This window comes from Macaca mulatta, chromosome 7 (assembly GCF_049350105.2).
Source record: "Macaca mulatta isolate MMU2019108-1 chromosome 7, T2T-MMU8v2.0, whole genome shotgun sequence".
NCBI classification, from domain to species: domain Eukaryota; kingdom Metazoa; phylum Chordata; class Mammalia; order Primates; family Cercopithecidae; genus Macaca; species Macaca mulatta.
The window spans coordinates 27,966,423-27,987,295 of NC_133412.1; the positions used below are offsets into that span (position 1 = coordinate 27,966,423).

Consider the following 20,873-nt stretch of genomic DNA (forward strand, 5'->3'; position numbering starts at 1 on the left):
ATTAATGACTTTCCCAAACACCATATGAAAGGTTTGTAAAAAAGAAAAAAGAAATGGCTCATGTCTGTAATCCTAGCACTTTGGAAGGCCAAGACGGGCAGATCATGAGGTCAGGAGATGGAGACCATCCTGGCTAACTTGGTGAAACTCCATTTATACTAAAAATACAAAAAAGTAGCCAGGCATAGTGGCAAGCGCCTGAAGTCCCAGCTAGTCGGGAGGCTGAGGCAGGAGAATCACTTGAACCCAGGAGGCGAAGGTTGCAGTGAGCTGAGATCGGGCTGCTGTACTCCAGCCTGGGCGACAGAGCAAGACCATCTCAAAAAAAAAAAAAAAAAAAAGGACGGCTGGGTGCAGTGGCTCATGCCTGTAATTCCAGCACTTCAGGAGGCCGAGGCGGGCGGATCATGAGGTCAGGCGATCAAGAACAGTCTGGCCAACATAGTGAAACCCCCTCTCTATCAACAATACAAAAAATTAGCTGGGCATGGCGGCGAGCGCCTGTAATCCTAGCTACTCTGGAGCCTGGAGCACAAGAATCGCTTGAACCCAGGAGGCGGAGGTTGCAGTGAGCTGAGATCGGGCCACTGCACAACAGCCAAGGCAACAGTGCAAGACTCTTAACTCAAAAAAAAAAAATTAAAAATTAAAGAAGAAATTGATGACAGTATTACATAACTGGAACTGATCAATAAAATTCCAAGATCTCTAGAAGAGCAACAGAAAAAAATTAGTGAAGAATACAAATTTTTGCTTTTACAGTAACTTGTGGTGCACTGAGAAAAAGAAAAAAACAAAAGGTAGCTATAGGACTATAAACAATTCTTAACTTTTTTTTTTTTTTTTTTTTTTTTGGGATGGAGTCTTGCTCTGTCACCCAGGCTGGAATTCAGTGACGTGATCTCAGCTCACTGCAGCCTCCGCCTACTGGACTCAAGCAATTCTCCTGTCTCAGCCTCCCAAGAAGCTAGGACTACAAGCGCACACCACCATGCCCGGCTAATTTTTGTATTTCTAGGATAGACAGGGTTTCACCACATTGGTCAGGCTGGTCTAGCACTCCCGACCTCAGGTAATCTACCCACCTCGGCCGCTCAAAGTGCTGTGATTATAGGCGTGAGCCACCATGCCCAGCCCATTCTTAACTTTTAGCAAAAGCTTTGACTCCTCCATAATCTATAAACACTGTTCTGTAGTTTTTAAATTTCTATTTCACTTTGTCACAGAGCTCAACTTCTTGGGGTTCTTAGGTTACAAATTTTCCTTTATTTGAAATAAAAATGTAGATGTTGAACCAGAAAATTCAGACATAGTTAGAAAGAAAAATCAGTCCCAGGAATACAATTTTTAAGACACATTTAGCCAAACAGTGATACTCATTTTAAGCTGATTTATTTCTTTCAGTGATTTTTTTCCCTTTTAGTTTTCAATTTTGAATTTCACAGCCATGTATTGGACTAAATCACACATTAAGAATATTTATGGGCCAGGCGTAGTGGCTCACGTCTGTAATCCCAGCACTTTGGGAAGCCGAGATGGGCAGATCATGAAGTCAGGAGATGAAGACCATCCTGGCTAACACAGTGAAACCCCATCTCTACTAAAAATACAAAAAATTAGCCAGGCGTGGAGGCGGGTACCTGTAGTCCCAGCTACTCCGGAGGCTGAGGCAGGAGAATGGCGTGAACCTGGGAGACGGAGCTTGCAGTGAGCCAAGATCACGCCACTGTACTCCAGCCTGGGCGACAGAGCAAGACTCCGTCTCAAAAAACAAAAAAAGGAATATTTATGAATTCCTTGGGCTGAAATGGAATTGCAATAACAGAACTTTCAATGAACCTTTTTTGGTTTTAGCCTTGATAACCGAGCAATGAACCTTTTTTGGTTTTAGCCTTGATAACCGAGCACCCAATTTTGACCTCTTTTCCTTGGTCTTATCATTTTGTCTAAGATCAACCACTGTTGGTTGTTTCACATGTTATCTTGCTATGTAAGAAAAAGCACTTCAAAGAACATTCCACCTTCTTTGAATTTAGCTATTAGTACAGCCCAGAACAATTTCAACAGTAACAAATTTATGAATTCACTTACTAGCATGAATTCTTTGCTGATTAATAGTTTTTTCAAGTTCTCTTCTCAGTCTGACTTCTGCCCCATACTTTCCAACAGTGCCATCATCCACCAATATGAAATGGGAATGTAGATTATTCAAAACATTCAACTTGCTCAGGGGGTTCAGTAAGGTTTGATAAGGAGCAACCACCTAAACAATAGCAAACAAAGGAGTTGGTGAGCAGGATTAAATACAATATGATGTAAAATAAATTTTGAAATAATCCGTAAAGACAAGTAAGAAGTAAAATTCTATTTTACATGCAGAAATACGAAATCACAGAGAATGTATCAAAAAGCATAAGCTTTTAAGCAGCTGAAGATTAATCAATAATGGGTTGAAATATGTGATTACATCTTGACCCATACTGCGGAATTATGTATTTCATCATCACACGCAAAGACAGAAGCAGTAAATAAGTAAATAGTGCAAAGAAACTATTATCAGATTAGTAAGTGAATAAACTACAATATATAAAAGATATTGTGGCCAGGCACAGTGACCCATGCCTGTAATCGCAGCACTTTGGGAGGCCGAGGCGGGTGGATTATCTGAGGTCAGGAGTTCAAGACCAGCCTGGCCAACATGGTGAAACCCCGTCTCCACTAAAACTACAAAAATTAGCCAGGCGTAGTGGCGGGTGCCTGTAATCCTAGCTACTCAGGAGGCTGAGGCAGGAGAATCACTTGAACCCAGAAGGTGGAGGTTGCAGTGAGCTCAGATTTCAGCCTGGGCAACAAGAGCAAAACTCCATCTCAAAAAAAAAAAAAAAAAAAAAAAGACACAGTAAAAAACAATAAAATGTCAGTCATATTTTAGCCATGAGTAGACTCTTTAAAACTGACATAAGAAATTTAATAACACTTGAAAGTGATCATTATAATTCAGTAATTGTATGTATGTATGTATGTATGTATGCAAGCATGCATGTATGAGATGGAGTTATGTTTTGTCACCTAGGCAGGAATGCAGTGGGGCAATCTCGGCTCACTGCAACCTCTGCCTCCCAGTTTCAAGCAATTCTCCCGCCTCAGCCTCCCAAGTAGCCAGGTGGCAAAGACCACCACATCCAGTTAATTTTTGTATTTGTAGTAGAGATGGGGTTTCACCATGTTGGCCAGGCTGGTCTCGAACTCCTGATCTCCAGCGATTGGCCCACCTCGGCCTCCAAAGTGCTGGGATTACACGCATGAGCCACTGCACCCAGCCAGTAATTCTTTTTAACAGTCTTGATAAATATCTATAACCAATTCACAAGTCTTTAACCTATTCAAACAAAACAGTAGGCTTTAACTCCTATTCCCTATTCTTAGTGAGAATAAAATTATTTCTCATGTCACATAGTCATTAAAAATTTAATTACAAAGACTAGCATATATGGAAAATGTGAAATAATTTTATACATAAAAGACTGAAAGCAAAATGTGCCAACACTATAACAGCATTTATATTTATGAACTTATTTATAGTTATGAATTATTTATCTTTATTCATTTTCAAAAAAATCAGAAGTAAACCTCAGGAAAATACCTTTTAAACTTAATTTGAAAAGTATAATATAATCATGAATATTTTAAACTGGCACTATTCTTACTATAATTTTGTTTATATATAATTTCAAACATAAGAAATTTTAAAAATAATTCTTACATCTCTCCCAACAAGATCATTTCTGTTTTCAATCACTCCCCATGGAGCTATTCCGATAGTGCAAATCTTTCGAGATGATCTGGAAGCATGTTCTTTGAGGGCATCTCCAACATGTTTTGCTACACCTGCTCATAAAAAAAGTTTACTCATTTTGTTTTTTTATTTTCTTAAAGACAGGGTCACCCAGGAAACAGTGCAGTGGTGCAATGACGGCTCACTGCAGCCTCAAACTCCTGGACTCAAGCGATCCTCCCTTGTGAGCCTCCCCAGTAGGTGGGACTATAGGTGCATGCTAAGACAGTCGGCTAATTTTTTTTTTTTTGGTAGAGACAGGCAGGTCTTGAACTCTTGGGCTCATGCCTCAGCCTCCCAAAGTTCTGGGATTACAGTCTTTATTGTGTTCAGAACAACCCTGTGCTCAATCTGTAACACTATAATATGTGATATATTTCTTTACACATACAAGATATAAGGCAACAAAGTCACAACAAACTTAAAACAAGGTCATAGCCAAACATACGAAAGAATACACAAGGACCAAAAAGGAACAAAAACCACTAAATCCCACAATATCAAATCACTACAAATGCCAGAAACACATACAACACTAACTGTTTTAATGTTAGTAGGTCTAGTCCATTTTTGCATTTCTCCTCTAAGTAACAGTAGGTTTTTTATTACTGCTCTACACATCATTTAGAAAAAATTAAGAATGCAGCTCCGTGGCACAGGACCATATGCAAAACACACACACACACACAATAAACAATGACAAAAGTCTACTTCGGTCAAAAATGAGAGAGAAAAGTATAAAAGGCAGTTCCAAAGAGCATATAACTCCTCATTATCACTTCTTGTTTTTTAGGGGGGGAGTCAGGGTCTCACTCTATTGCCCAGGCTGGACTGTAGTGGTGTGATCATGGCTTGGCTCACTGCAACCTTAACCTCCTGGGCTCAAGTAATACTCCCACCTCAGCCTCCCAAGTAGCTAGGATGGTAGGCACATACCACCATGCCTGGCTAATATTTTTTTTTTTTTTTTTTTTTGTAGAAAGTATCTTACCATGTTGCCCAGGCTAGTTTTGAACTCCTAGACTCAAGTAATTCTCCCACCTCAGCCCCTCAAAGTGCTGGGATTATAGGCATGAACCACCATGCCTGGCCCATTATTACTTCTTATGGGCTGAATTGTGTCCCCTAACTCCCAATACCACAAAATATGACTGTGGTTGGAGACAGGGCCTTTATATATGTGATAATACCTCAAAATATTACTGTACTGGGAGGCAGAGGTTGCCGTGAGCCGAGACTGTGCCACTGCACTCCAGCCTGGCAACAAAGTGAGAGTCTGTCTCAAAAAATAAATAAATAAATAAAAAATAAAACACACTAAATAAAATTGGTATAATCATCACATTACCTGTGTTTACTCCTCCAGTTAAAATCCAGGCTCCGGTTGTAACTGCAGCTTTAATAAGACCTTTTCCAAGCAACTGCTTGATTCGTGGGTGAAGCTCAAATTTCTGCATGCCCCCATGTACAGAGATAACAAGTTTGGGTAATTCCATTTGCCATTCTTTAAGCAGAAGTTGCAGAATGACTTCAGGTTTGGTGTCATATGACAGCCTAACATACTAGAAAAAGATTTTAAAAGGCCAAAATAATTGAACATGTTCACTGGTTTCATAATGTGACATTATACGACATTGGAAAATTTTATATGAACCAGATTATGTAAAAAGAGATTTCACAGGCTATTTTCAATATATTTATACTCCAAGGAATAAGCAATAGCAAATGATTTTAAAGTTGAAAAAAATAATTCTGTGAGATCTTAAGAAACAGTAAAACTAACTTTTAAACATTTAGACACAAATGTTACTCTTTCCGTTTAAACTCAATTACCACTGACCCAATTTACCAAGGTACCTGCAGTATTTATTGCCTCCTTTAACTATGACTACACAGTGAGTGAGAAGCATTAAGACTGGCTTCAGAGGATCAGAAAAGGAAAAAAAGGGAATTATGGGAGAAAAAAATGGAGGCTTCTAAGGCTCTTGCTACGAAGAGAGGCAAATACTGATTATCTGTTTGAAAGTTTGGCAACAATCTAGTCCAAATAACAAATTGCGACTATGGAGTAAAATTTAAAAAGACACATTTAATATAGATGATTATTTTCTTCGCTGTAATTAACTGGATTTGATCAGACTGAGAAATAATCAGAAAATCATAATCAACATTTCATGGTGTTCGGATGGATTCTCCAGTTTAATTTTTGAAAACATCTTTCTATAGAAAAATAGAAAAAAAAGGCTGGGCGTGATGGCTCACGCCTGTAATCCCAGCACTTTGGGAGGTCGAGGCAGGCGGATCATGAGGTCAGGAGATCGAGACCATCCTGGCTAGCACAGTGAAACCCCGTTTCTACTAAAAAAGAGAAAAAATTAACCAGGTGTGGTGGTGGGCGCCTGTGGTCCCAGCTACTTGGTAGGCTGAGACAGGAGAATGGCGTGAACCCGGGAGGCGGAACTTGCAGTGAGCCGAGATCGCGCCACTACACTTCAGCCTGGGCAACAGAGCGAGACTCCGTCTCAAAAACAAAAAATAAAAAAAGAAAAAGAAAAATGGAAAAAAAAAGCTATCGCATGTGAAATAACTTCTTCTGGTTTGAAAGATTTTAAAAATTAACTTCCTGTTTAAGTGATATCACAAGACATACTTGCTATACTCACATTAATTCATTCTCTTGGCCTCAAGCACATATATGAAGTAGCTCATAAGAAACTTCAAATATTCAGACATTGAGACATTTAAAAATCATCTATAAGAAACCTTATTTGCAAAATGATGTATTTCCCATTCCTTTACAAAGACCAAACACCACTGAAAATCTCAGTACTGACAAACAAATGAAGCCAAGAGGCCAGGCACAGTGGCTCACACCTGTAATCCCAGCACTTTGGGAGGCTGAGGCAGGTGGATCACCTGAGGTCAAGAGTTCGAGACCGGCCTGACCAACATGGTGAAACCCCATCTCTACTAAATACAAAAAATTAGCTAGGTGTGAGCGCTTGTAATCCCAGCTACTTGGGAGGCTGAGGCAAGAGAATCCCTTGAACCCGGGAGACAGAGGTTACAGGGAGCCGAGATTGCGCCATTGCACTCCAGCCTGGGCAACAAGAGTGAAACTACGTCTCAAAACAAAAAAAAAGCAAAAGAAATGAAGCCAAAAAAATCCCAGAATTCCATAAAACTGAGTAGAAGACTCCGGAGTCCCTTAAGAATACTTTGGTTTTGTTTTGTTTTTTTTGAGACATGGTCAGGCTCTGTTGCCCAGTCTGGAGTGCAGTGGCGCCACCTCAGCTCACTGCAGCCTCTGCCTCCCAGGCTCAAGCCATCCTCCCACCTCAGCCTCCCAAGCAGCCGGGACTACAGACACACGGACCCTGGATGGTTAATTTTTTTTTTTGTATTTTTTTATACAGACAAGGTTTCACCACCATGTTGCCCAGGCTGGTCTTGAACTCCTGGGCTCAAGTGATCTGCCCACCTCAGCCTGTCAAAGTACTGGGATTACAGACACATGGCACCCAGCATGGCTAATTTTTTTTGTATTTTTTGTAGACACAGGGTTTCACCATGTTGCCCAGGTTGGTCTTGAATTCCTGGGCTCAAGTGATCTGCCCGTCTCAGCCTCCCAAAGTGCTGGGATTACAGGCATAAGCTACCAAACCAGACAAAGAATGCTTTGTCAATAGGATTTGTTTTTGTTTTGTTTTGTTTTGTTTTGTTTGACAGAGTATCGCTCTGTCTCCCAGGCTGGAATGCCTTCTGGGTTCAAGAGATTCTCCTGCCTCAGCCTCCCAAGCAGAGTAGCTGGGATTACAGGTACGCACCACTAGCCCCAGCTAATTTTTGTATTTTTAGTAGAGACAGGGTTTTGCCATGTTGGTCAGGCTGGTCTTGAACTCCTGACCTCAGGTGATCCATCCGCCTTGGCTTTCCCAAAGTGCTGGAATTACAGGCATGAGCCACTGCGCCCAGCCAGATTTGTTCTATAGTAAGTCTTTCTGTATCGGTTTTGTTTAACTCATTATTATATTTGGGCACATAAAGTAGTATTAGAGAAGTAGTCTAAAGTTAATGTTTTTAATACTATATTAGAAATAAATGAGAAATTCCACTTCCTACAATGATAGACTAGGTTGGTTTGGACCTACTCTGCTCCCAGGAACTAGAAGAACTAGAAAAAAGAACAACACCTGCATGAAGACATGAGCAGGTGGCCGAGCATGGTGGCTCACACCTGTAATCCTAACACTTTGGGAGGTGGAGGCGGAGGCAGGTGGATCACTTGAGGTCAAGAGTTCCAGACCAGCCTGGTCAACATGGTGAAACCCTGTCTGTAATCCCAGCTACTCGGGAGGCTGAAGCAGGAGAATCTCTTGCTCTTGAACCCAGGAGGCAGAGGTTGCAGTGAGCTGAGATTGCGCCACTGCACTCCAGCTTGGGCAAAAAAAAGACACTAGCAGGGTACAAACGCAGTGAGAATTTGTAGGATCGGGATCCAGGAGAAAAGAAAAACTTAGAGAGATGATAAGCTCACTGTTTGGCACAGTTTTTTCTCATCAGAACACGGAGGCAGGCAGAACAATGTAGAGGTGAAAATGGTTTTTGTTGTTATTTGTTTTACAGGCAAGGTCTGGCTCTGTTGCCCAGGCTAGAGTTTGGTGACATGGTCCAGGGCTCACTGCAGCCTCGACTTCTTAGGCTCAAGTGATCCTCCTGCTTCAGCCTCCCAAATAGCTGGGACTACAGGCGTGTACCACCATGCCTAGCTAATATTTTTGAATTTTAGTACAGACAAGGTCTCACTATGTTGCCCAAGCTGGTCTCAAAGTCCTGGAACTCAAGTAATCCTCCTGTCTAGGCGTCCAAAAGTGCTGGGAGTACAGGCATGAGCCACCACGCCAAGGTTAAAATGTTCAAATCTAAATAAATAATAACTATATTTTAGGGGTTTAAAATAAACAAAATTAAAATTTATGCTGACAAGAGCACATAAGTCTTAAGAGAAATAAATGCAGTTTCAAATATTCCAAAGGTTCTTGCATTGTTGAAAAAGTGGTAAAGGACTAATTTATAGTACAGTCATGTGCCACACATTTTGATTAATGATGAACTGCATGCATACATGCAGTGGTTCCATAATATTATACCATACTTCTGTACCTGTTTCTTGTTTAGATATATTTAAACACATATTTCCCACTGTGCTACACCTGCCTACCATATTTAGTACAATAACATGCCATAGAGGTTTACAGCCTAAAAGCAATAGGCTATACCATATAGCCTAGGCATATAGTAGGCTATACCATCTAGGTCTGAATACACTCCATGGTCTCCATGGTGCTAGCATAACGAAATTGCTTAACACATCTCTGAGAACATAACCCCATTCTTAAGTGATGCATGACTGCACATAACAAGTTAAAAAAATGCATTTTATCGGCCAGGCGCAGTGGCTCACGCCTGTAATCCCAGCACTTTGGGAGGCCGAGGCGGGTGGATCACGAGGTCAGGAGATCGAGACCATTCTGGCTAACACGGTGAAACCTTGTCTCTACTAAAAATACACAAAATTAGCTGGGCGTGGTGGCAGGTGCCTGTAGTCCCAGCTCCTCAGGAGGCTGGGTCAGGAGAATGGCATGAACCCGGGAGGCGGAACTTGCAGTGAGCCAAGATCGTGCCACTGCACTCCAGCGTGGGTGACAGAGCGAGACTGTCTCAAACAAACAAACAAAAAAAAGCATTTTATCACATTTATTACAGTATTATTTTTCTTTTTCCTTTTTTTGAGACAGAGTCTCGCTCTGTCGCCCAGGTTGGAGTGCAGTTGTGTGATCTCAGCTCACTGCAACCTTCACTTCCAAAGTTTAGGTGATTATCCTGCTTCAGCCTCCCAAGTAGCTGGGACTACAGGCTCGTGCCACCATGCCCATCTAGTTTTTGTATTTTTAGTAGAGATGGGGTTTCACTATGTTCGCCAGGCTGATCTCGAACTCCTGATCTCAGGTGATCCACCCACCTTGGCCTCCCAAGTGCTGGGATTTCACGCATCAGCCACCACGCCCGACCTATAATATTCTTTTTCTAAAGAACAGAAAAAGAGGCCGGGCGTGGTGGCTCATGCTTGTAATTCCAGCACTTTAGGAGGCCAAGGAAGGTGGATCACGAGGTCAGGAGATGGAGACCATCCTGGCTAACACAATGAAACCTCATCTCTACTAAAAACACAAAAAATTAGCTGGACGTGGTGGCATACACCTGTAGTCCCAGCTACTCTGGAGGCTGAGGCAGGTGAATTGCTTGAACTCAGGTGGCAGAGGTTGCAGTGAGCCGAGATCACACCACTGCACTCCAGCCTAGGCAAAAGAGTGAGACACCATCTCAAAAAAAAAAAAAAAAAAAAGAATAGAAAAAGAACGTATAGTAGGCCTTTTGTATCCATGGGATTCACGTTTATGGTTTCAGTCAATGGTGAATCATATATATTCAAGAAAAAAAACTGAGCCTATACTAAACATGTATAGACTTTATTTACTTGTCATTATTCCTTAAACAATGCAATTAAACAACTATTTACGTTATCGTTATCGGGCATTTTATTAATTTTTTTATTTTAAGTAGAGACAGAGTCTCACTATTTTGCCCAGGCTGGTCTCCAACTCCCAGCCTCACGCCATCCTCCCACCCTCTCAAGTGTTGGGATTATAGGCGTGAGCCACTGTGCCTGGCCTATATTAGGTATTATAAGGAATCTAGAGATGATTTAAACTATATAAGAGGGTGTGCATAGATTACATCCACATACTATGATATCTGCAGACTTTGGTATCTGAGGGAAGTCCTGGAACCAAGGCCCCTGAAGGATGACTGTATAAATAATATGCTAATAAAGGAGTAAGAAAATAATAAAAAATACTTAATCCAAAATAATATAAGAAAAAAAACAGAACAAAGAAAAAAGTGAGACAAATAGATAATAACATAATGGTAAATTTAAATTTAAATACACAGCAGATAACTTTTTTAAAAACAATTAAAAGAAACCTCTTAAACGTAAAAGGTTAAAACCAAAAAGGAAAAAAGATGGCTTAACTATACTGATTCCAGAAAAAGCAAACCATGTCAAGAACAATGACAAGAAACAAAATACATTTTATAATGATGAAAGGTTCAATCCACCAGAAAGATACAATTCTATATTTGTATGTACCTTGTACTTTAAAATATGCAAATTACTGAGACCAACTTTTTGTCAATGTTGCTACACAAATTGTGATATTTATTATTTAAATAACAACATAAATGAAGAAAAATTCAATATGTGACATACCTTAGCTCTGTAGGAATGAGAACCCCCTTGAAAATTTATGACTCCATAAGCATCCGTTGGGCTCTGTTCTGTATGCTTTTCCACAGACCATTCTTCTATTGCCTGATTAAAATGGTCACCCAATTTCACATCTGAGTATTTCATGGCAAGGCTTGCAGTAAAACAAGCATGTTGCTTGACCAAGCGACCACAAAAACACCTAAAAGAAAAAGGTGAGATGATTAAAATGCCTTTCAAAAAATTAGAGTTAATGAAAAAATGAAATTAAAAATGAATGAACCGACAAATAGTATAAAAATAAGCTTTTTGATTTTAGGATATCTATATATTAATACCTTCATTATAGCACTGAAATAGCATAGTCTAAGATGAATTCATCATCTAAATTTAACGTGAGGCATCTACAAAACATGGTATAGGCATATAACAGAATAGCATTTACACCGGGTGTGGCTCATGTGGGTAATTCCAGCACTGTGGGAGGCCAATGCTGGAGGACCTTGAGGTCAAAAGTTCAAGACCATCCTAAGAAACACGACAAGACCCTGACTTGACAAAAAAGTTTTAAAAATCAGCCAAGTGTGGTGGCATACACCTGCAGTCCCAGCTACACAGGAGACTAAAGTGAGAGGCTTGCCTGAGCCCAGCAAGGATGCAGTCAGCCTTGGTCACACCACTGTACTCCATCCTGGATGACAGAGCAAGCAAGACCCCAACTCAAAAAAAAAAAAAAAAAAGAAAAGAAAAAGAAATATCATCCAATAATGAAGATAAATGAATGAACCACTAATGATACTAGAGAATGGATAAATCTCAAAATCATCATACTGAGTGAAAGAACCTAGACACGAAAGATTATATATTTACATGATTCCACGTATACAAAATTCAAAAAAAAGTGAACTAATCTATACAGTGACAAAAGGGTGATCAATGGTGTCTGAAGCTAGGGTACAAATACGGATGGCATTCTACCCAGAAGTACATACTGAACTGTAACACCGAAAGTAGGAATCTAATGGAGCTGGGCAGTCTCACTGATTCGATACAATCTTAAAATCAGATCAGAGTTTGAAGAAGTCAAGGCAGCTTAGAGTTTGTGAGGTAGAAAACAAAAAGAGGAGGGTTGCAAATATCTGCAGAAGGGCCAGCATGTGGAAGAATAACTACTTGGCCAGGTGCGGTAGCTCACGCCTGTAATCCCAGCCCTTTGAGAGGCCGAGGTGGGCAGATTACCTGAGGTCGGGAGTTTGAGACCAGCCTGACCAACAGGGTGAAACCCCGTCTCTACTAAAAATACAAAAAATTAGCTGGGCATGGTGGTGCACACCTGTAATCCCAGCTGCTAGGGAGGCTGAGGCAGGAGAATCACTTGAACCTGGGAGGCAGAGACTGCAGTGAGCAGAGATCGGGCCACTGCACTCCAGCCTGGGCAAAAGAGTGAGACTTGGTCTCCCAAAATAAATAAATAAATAAATAACTACTTAAGGCAAAGTTAAGAGCTACTAGACAGCAACAGCCGAAACAATTTCTGAAGCTCATAAAGGGCAGGGAACAGTTTATGTTCCCACCAGCCAGAGTAGAGATCTCGTAACACAGAAGGCTTATGATAGAGTCCTCAAAAACAGCATCATTAAATCAGACGCACTAAATTAGACCTAGACAGGCCAGGCACAGTGGCTCATGCCTGTAATCCCAGCACTTTGGGAGGCCGAGGCGGGTCGATCACGAGGTCAGGAGATTAAGATCATCCTGGCTAACACAGTGAAACCCTGTCTCTACTAAAAATTTTTTTAAAATTTTAAAAAAGACCATGCTTGTTGGGCACGGTGGCTCATGCCTATAATCCCAGCACTTTGGGAGGCTGAGGGGGGAGGATTGCTTAAGCCCAGGAATTTGATATTAGTCTGGCAACATAGTAAGACTCTGTTTCTAAGAGAAAAAATTAAAGAAAAAAAGACTACGTAGAAAAAAAATATGAGCATGATGAAGGCTAACATAATGAAACCCCATCTCTACTAAAAATATAAAACATTAGCCAGACGTGGTGGCACGTGCCTGTAATCCCAGCTACTCGGGAGGCTGAGGCAGGAGAATTACTTGAACGCGGGAGGCAGAGGTTGCAGTGAGCCAAGATCGTGCCACTGCACATCCAGCCTGGCGACGGAGCAAGACTCCTTCTCGAAAAATAAATAAATAAATAATACTAATAATAATTTTCCAAATAAAGTTTTTGAAAATTTCATTTAAAAAATAACCTACACTTCTACCGTAAAAACTAAAAATATCCTAGCTAACCCAGTGAAACCCCATCTCTACTGAAAATATAAAAAATTAGCCAGGCGCGGTGGCGCCTGTAGTCCCAGCTACTCGGGAGGCTGAGGCAGGAGAACGGTGTGAACCCGGGAGGCGGAGCTTGCAGTGAGCCAAGATTGCGCCACTGCACTCCAGCCTGGGATACAGAGCGAGACTCTGTCTCAAGAAAAAAAAAAAACTAAAAATAAGAGCAAATTAACCTCAAAGTAAGCAGAAGAAAAGATATGATAAAGAAAACAGAATGGGCCGGGCGCGGTGGCTCATGCCTGTAATCCCAGCACTTCACAGGGCTGAGGCGGGTGGACTGCGTGAGGTCAGGAGTTCGAGACCAGCCTGGCCAACATGGTGAAACCCCCGTCTCTACCAAAAATACAAAAATTCACCAGGTGTGCTGGTGGGCGCCTGTAATTCCAGCTTCTGAGGAGGCTGAGGCATGAAAATTGCTTGAACCCAGGAGGCAGAGAGAGATTGCAGTGAGCCAAGATCATGCCACTGCACTGCAGCCTGGCTGACGGAGTGAGACTCCACCTCAAAAAAAACAAAAAAAACCACAATGAAACAGAAAAGAGAAAAACACTGGGGGAAAGCAAGAAAACAAAAAGCTTGTCATTGAAAAGATAAATAAAACTGATAAACTGAAGTCAGAATAACGAGAAAAATTGAACAGGAAAATAAATTAACACTCCAGCCTGGACAATACAGCAAGACTCTGTCTCAAAAAAAAAAAAATCATTAATACACCTTCCCACAAAGAAAATTTGAGGCCAGATGCCTTCACTGGTGAAATTCATCAAATATTTAGGAGGAAATATCAATTCTACACACATTCTTCCAAAAAAATCATAAGTGGGTACATTTTCCAATTCATTTCATGAGGTGAGAGTCATTCTGCTTTGGAGAAAAACAAAAACAAAAACAGCCTGTTAATTCCAGCTACTTAGGAGGCTGAGGTAGGAAGACTGCTTGAGGCCAGGAGTTCTAGATCAGCTTGGGTAACAAAAGGAACTCCATCTCAAGAAAAGAAAAAAGAAAAAAAGGCAAAGTATTAGCATTACAAGAAAAGACTAGGCCAGGCACAGTGGCTCGTGCCTGTAATCCTCGCACTTTGAGAAGCCAAGGTGGGAGGATCACTTGAGCTGAGGAGTCAAGACCAGCCTGACAACATGGCAAAACTCCTCCTCTACAAAAAAATACAGAAATTAGCCAGGCATGGTGGCATGCACCTGTGGTCACAGCTACTTGGGAAGATGAAGGGGAAGGATCACCTGAGCCCAGGAGATGAAGTCTGCAGTGACTGTGCCACTGCACTCCAGTCCGGACCACAGAATGAGACCCTGTTTCCCCACTCCCCCCAAAAAGAAAAAAGAAACGGACGTGGTGGCCGGGCGCGGTGGCTCAAGCCTGTAATCCCAGCACTTTGGGAGGCCGAGGCGGGCGGATCACAAGGTCAGGAGATCGAGACCACAGTGAAACCCCGTCTCTACTAAAAAAAAATACAAAAAATTAGCCGGGCGCGGTGGCGGGCGCCTGTAGTCCTAGCTACTCAGGAGGCTGAGGCAGGAGAATGGCGTGAACCCAGGAGGCGGAGCTTGCAGTGAGCCGAGATCGCGCCACTGAACTCCAGCCTGGGCAACAGCGTGAGACTCTGTCTCAAAAAAAAAAAAAAAAAAAAAAAGAAACGGACGTGGTGGCTCACACCTGCAATTCAGTTCTTAAGGAGGCATAAGTGGGAGCATAGCTTTAACCAAGGAGTTCAAAACCTGCCTTGGCAATATGGCGAGACCTCGTTCTCCACAAAAAGGAAAACAAGCACTGGACAAAACTGAATGTCTATTCATTATAAGCATTGTCAGAAAACTAGGAAAGCAGGAAACTTCCTCAACAGAGATAACATAACACTTATTAAATCTTACAAAGAGTACCACTACATGCTAAGTCTTGTGATTCATTCTAGCTAAATCATGGAATGTGGTCTCGGAGATTCCTGACACAAACGTGAACAAAATATATGAGACAACTGTTTCAGGCATTAAACAAGAAGAAACATGGAGCTGTGATTCTTGAAATGAGGGAAATACATAAGGTAAACCCCCATGATTGCACAAGCTTGGGGAAAATTTCTCAATCATAGAGATGACACCTAGGCAGAAAATGGTAGTCATCGAGCCAAGCAAGGAAGTAGAGAACAGAATTCTCGGCTGTTGAAACAGCTGGAATTTGTAGCAGACTACCAGAGAAAATGGATCCATAAAGACAAGAAGGAAAAAAATCTCACATGGGGATTCACCATGGGTCTTTGGCCATGGTCTAAGGTGGATCTATGAGAGATTCTGTGATGCCTAGCGGCAATCACTTGCTGTGTGTGGGTCTGATAACTGGGTCCTAAAGATCTGGAAGACACAGCAGTTTTAGTTCAGCATGAAAAGACGTAACTGAACCCCTTGAACACTCAGTTCAGACCACAAAAAAACCTATAACTTAAGAGGAAGGTCCACATCCTAGGACTATGTTCAAAATAGAAGTAGAACTGTCCTAACAAAGAAAAAAATCAAACTGAATGGACAAAAGAATCTACCAATAATTAATTTAATCACCTGTCAGAAAGAAACTGAACACTCCTTACAGGAAAATTATTTACTCCAGAACAACAATATATAATAAAAAATTACTGGCCGGGTACAGTGGCTCACACCATCCCAGAACTCTGGGAGGCCAAGGCAGGTGGATCACCTGAGGTCAGGAGTTCCAGACCAGTCTGGCCAACATAGTGAAACCCCATCTCTACTAAAAATATAAAAAATTAGCCGGGCGTGGTGGCACATGCCTGTAATCCCAGCTACTCAGGAGGCTGAGGCAGGAGAATCGCTTGAATACGCGAGGTGGAGGGTGCAGTGAGCCAAGATCACAGCACTGCACTCCAGCCTGGGCAAGAGAGCAAGACACCATCTCGAAAAACAACAACAAAAAAGATACATTTAAAAGATGAAGAAAAAAAAGCAGTCATCAGAAACAGACCCTAAATGATGCAAATGTTGGAATCAGTAGACAAAGACTCTAATGCAGGTATTATAAATATGCTGAAGGACATACAGGAATAGACAGTCACAATGAGAGCGCACAGGGTACATCTCAGCAGTGAAATGGAAACTATAACAAAGAATCAAATAGCAATCACAGCACTGAAAAATGTAAGGTGTGAAACGAAAATTCACTGGATGGGGCCGGGCGCGGTGGCTCACGCCTGTAATCCCAGCACTTTGGGAGGCTGAGGTGGGCGGATCACAAGGTCAGGAGATCGAGACCATCCTGGCTAACACAGTGAAAAATTAGCCGGGCATGGCGGTGAGCGCCTATAGTCCCAGTTACTCAAGAGGCTGTGGCAGGAGAATGGCGTGAACCCAAGAGGCAGAGCTTGCAGTGAGCCAAGATCGCGCCACTGTACTCTAGCCTGGGCGACAGTGCGAGACTCCATCTCAAAAAAAAAAAAGAAAAAAGAAAATTCACCAGATGGGCCAGGCGTGGTGGCTCACGCCTGTAATCCCAGCACTTTGGGAGGCTGAGGCAGGTGTGTCACGAGGTCAGGAGATCGAGACCATCCTGGCTAACACAGTGAAAAATTAGCTGGGCATGGTGGCGGGCGCCTGTAGTCCCAGGTACTCAGGAGGCTGTGGCAGGAGAATGGCGTGAACCCAGGAGGCAGAGCTTGCAAGATTGCACCACTGTACTCTAGCCTGGGCGAGAGAGCAAGACTCCGTCTCCAAAAATAAAAATAAAAATAAAAATAAAAATAAAAGGAAAAAAAAATTCACTGGATGGACCGGGCGTGGTGGCTCATGCCTGTTATCCCAGCACTTCGGGAGGCTGAGGCAGGCAGATCACGAGGTCAGGAGATCAAGACCATCCTGGCTAACATGGTGAAACTCCATCTCTACTAAAAAAAAAAAAAAAAAAAAAACACACAAAATCAGCCAGGTGTGGTGGTGGGCGCCTGTAGTCCCAGCTACTCGGGAGGCTGAGGCAGGAGAATGGCATGAACCCTGGAAGCAGAGTATGCAGTGAGCTGAGATTGCGCCACTGCACTCCAGCCTGGGCGACAGAGTGAGACTCCGTATCAAAAAAAAAAAAAAAGAAAATTCACTGTATGGACAAAACAGCATAATGGAGACTGCAGAAATAAGAGTGAGTGAACCTGAATACATCAATAGAAATTATTCAATACATCAGATAAAGAAAAAAAAAAAGTTAATTTAAAAAAAAAATCTTCCTGGCCTACGCAGTGGCTCATGCCTGTAATCCCAGCACTTTGGGTGGCCGAGGCGGGCGAATCACAAGGTCAGGAGTTCTAGACCAGCCTGACCATCAGGGTAAAATCCCATCTCTACTAATAACACAAAATAAGCCGGTGTGGCGGCATTCACCTGTAATCCCAGCTACTTGCGTGGCTGAGGCAGGAGAATTGCTTGAACCTGGGAGGCAGAGGTTGCAGTAAGCCAAGATTGTGCCACTGCACTCGGGCCTGGACAACAGAGCAAGACTATCTCAAAGGAAAACAAAAACAAAAACAAAAACCTTCTCAATTAGGTAAAAAATTTGAACGTGCAAATATTTACGCAAGCAGAATAAGTACAAAGAGAATCACTCTTAGGCATATTATAGATATGCTGCTGAAAACCAAAGGCATAGAAAAAAAAATCTTTAAAGTAGCTAGAGAAAAAAAAGACCCATTCCACACAGGCAGACAACTACTGTATGACAGCTGCCTTCTCATTAGAAACAAAAACTACAAGATAAAACAACAACATCTTTAAAGTGCTGCAATGGGCCGGGCGCAACAGCTCACACCTGGAATCCCAGCCCTTTGGGAGGCCAAGGCGGGCAGATCACAAGGTCAGGAGACCAGCCTGGCCAACATGGTAAAACCCCATCTCTACTAAAAATACAAAAAGTAGCCAGGTGTGGTGGTGGGTGCCTGTAGTCCCAGCTTCTTGGGAGGCTGAGGCAGGAGAATCACTTGAACCCGAGAAGCAGAGGTTGCTGGGAGCTGAGATCACGCCACCGTACTCCATCTAGCCTGGGCGATGGGGCAAGACTCCATCTCAAAAAAAAAAAAAACCTGCTGCAATAAAATAACAACCCAGAATTCTATGTCCAGTGCAAACATTCTTCAAACATGAAAATAAAAGAAACATATTTTCAGATAGACCAAACTGAGAAAATTCATGTTCAGTGAAGCTGCACTATATGAAATGCTAAATAAAGGAAACTCTTTGGCCTCGTCAAACAAGAGACACCAGGTGAACCTCACCATCTATAAGAAGAAACGAATAGGACTGGATATGGTTAAGTATAGGGGCAAATATGAAAGACTGTCAGGTCTTTTTGTTGATTTTTTTTTTTTTTGAGACACGGTCTTGCTCTGTTGCCCAGGCAGGAGTGCAGTGGTGATCAGGGCTTATTGCAGCCTCAATTTCCCGGGCCCAAACAATCCTCCGGGCTCAAATGATCTTCCCACTTCAGCCTCTTAAGTAGCTGGGACTACAGGTACATGATACCATGCCAAGATTTTTGTGTGTGGTTTTCTTCTTTTTTTTTTTTTTTTTTTTTTTCTGTAGATACAGGGTCTCACTCTGCTACCCGGGCTGGTCTCAAACTCCTAGGCTCAAACAAAACAATCCTCCTGCCTCAACCTCCCCAAGTGCTGGGATTACAGGCATGAACCATCACATCCAGCCTGTCAGGTTTTTTGTTTTTGTTTTTATGAACTTCTTTGAAAAACTCTTTAACATATCTAAAATAAACTCATTCTATGTACTTTTATTCCTAGCCTACCACCCAGAGACCTTCTCTTCTTCCTCTCATACTTCCTCATCAGACCCTACAGCATATTACAATTTACTCAGTTGCCTAAGAAGGAAATGTAGTTACCATGCTCAAGTCTTCCCTTGTCTTCACATTCACCAAATCCTATTGCATTTATCTCATTAATCCCTTCAAGTATGCCTACTTCTCTTCATTGTCAAAAACATCTTACTTCAGGTTCTCATCTTTTTGCCAGAATCACTCCAAAACTTTAGTAACTGGTCTATATTCTTCCAATCCAATCTAAAAAAGGAAACTACTCTTACAAAAAATAAAATTGGCCGGGCAATGTTGTGGGAAGTCAGGGACCCCGAACGGAGGGACCAGCTGAAGCCACAGCAGAAGAACATAAATTGTGAAGATTTCATGGACATTTATTAGTTCCCCAAATTAATACTTTTATAATTTCTTATGCCTGCCTGTCTTTACTGCAATCTCTGAACATAAACTGTGAAGATTTCATGGACACTTATCACTTCCCCAATCAATACCTTTGTGATTTCCTATGCCTGCTTTTAATCTCTTAATCCCGTCATCTTCATAAACTGAGGATGAATGTCACCTCAGGACCCTGTGATGATTGCATTAACTGCACAGATTGTTTGTAGAGCGCGTGTGTTAACAATATGAAATCTGGGCACCTTAAAAAAAGGAACACGATAACAGCAATGTTCAGGGAACAAGGGAGATAGCCTTGGACTCTGACTGTTAGTGAGCCAGGCGGAACAGAGCCATATTTCTCTTGTTTCAAAAGCAAATAGGAGAAATATGGCTGAATTCTTTTTCTCAGCAAGGAACATCCCTGAGAAAGAGAATGCGCCCTGAGGGTAGGTCTATAGCCGAAGGGATGAAATAAGCCCCGGTCTCCTGTAGCGCTCCCAGGCTTATTACAACGAGGAAATTCCTGTCTAATAAATTTTGGTCAGACAGGTTGTCTGCTCTCAAACCCTGTTCCCTGATAAGAAGTTATCAATGACAACGCATGCCCAAAACTTCATTAGCAATTTTAATTTTGCCCCATCCTGTGGTCCTGTGATCTCACCCTGCCTCCATTTGCTTTGTGATATTCTATTACCTTGTGAAGCATGTGATCTCTGTGACCCACACCCTATTCATACACTCCCTCCTCTTTTGAAAATCACTAATAAAAACTTGCTGGTTCTACGGCTCGGGGAGCATCACGGAACCTGTCAGCGTATGATGTTTCCCCCGGACACCCAGCTTTAAAATTTCTCTCTTGTACTTTCCCTTTATTTCTCAAAGCAGCCAAGATGCTTAGGGTTTTTCCCCCGATAGGGCATGGTGGCTCACACCTGTAATCCTAGCACTTCGGGAGGCTGAGTTGGGTGGATCACCTGAGGTCAAGAATTCAAGACCAGCCTGGCCAACATGGTGAAATCCCATCCCTACTAAAAATACAAAAATTAGCGGGGCATGGTGGCACGTGCCTGTAATCCCAGCTACTCGGGAGGGTGAGGCAGGAGAATTGCTTGAACCCATGAGGCAGAGGTTGCAGTGAGCCGAGATTGT

The 20,873-nt window shown here is 42.1% G+C and overlaps 1 protein-coding gene across 6 annotated transcripts in view; it reads right to left on the reverse strand.

Annotated features, from left to right (window-relative positions):
• Positions 1–20,873, reverse strand: part of TRPM7 (transient receptor potential cation channel subfamily M member 7) — a 119,993-nt gene that overhangs the window by 74,675 nt on the left and 24,445 nt on the right. For all 6 annotated transcript variants that reach the window (XM_077939403.1, XM_028850915.2, XM_028850914.2 and 3 more), the window contains exons 4-7: positions 11,169–11,367; positions 5,184–5,397; positions 3,764–3,888; positions 2,092–2,263 (exon numbers count right to left, since the gene is read on the reverse strand). In XM_077939403.1, coding sequence (XP_077795529.1) covers positions 2,092–2,263; positions 3,764–3,888; positions 5,184–5,397; positions 11,169–11,367 — 710 coding nt within the window. The remainder of the gene's footprint in view (positions 1–2,091; positions 2,264–3,763; positions 3,889–5,183; positions 5,398–11,168; positions 11,368–20,873) is intronic.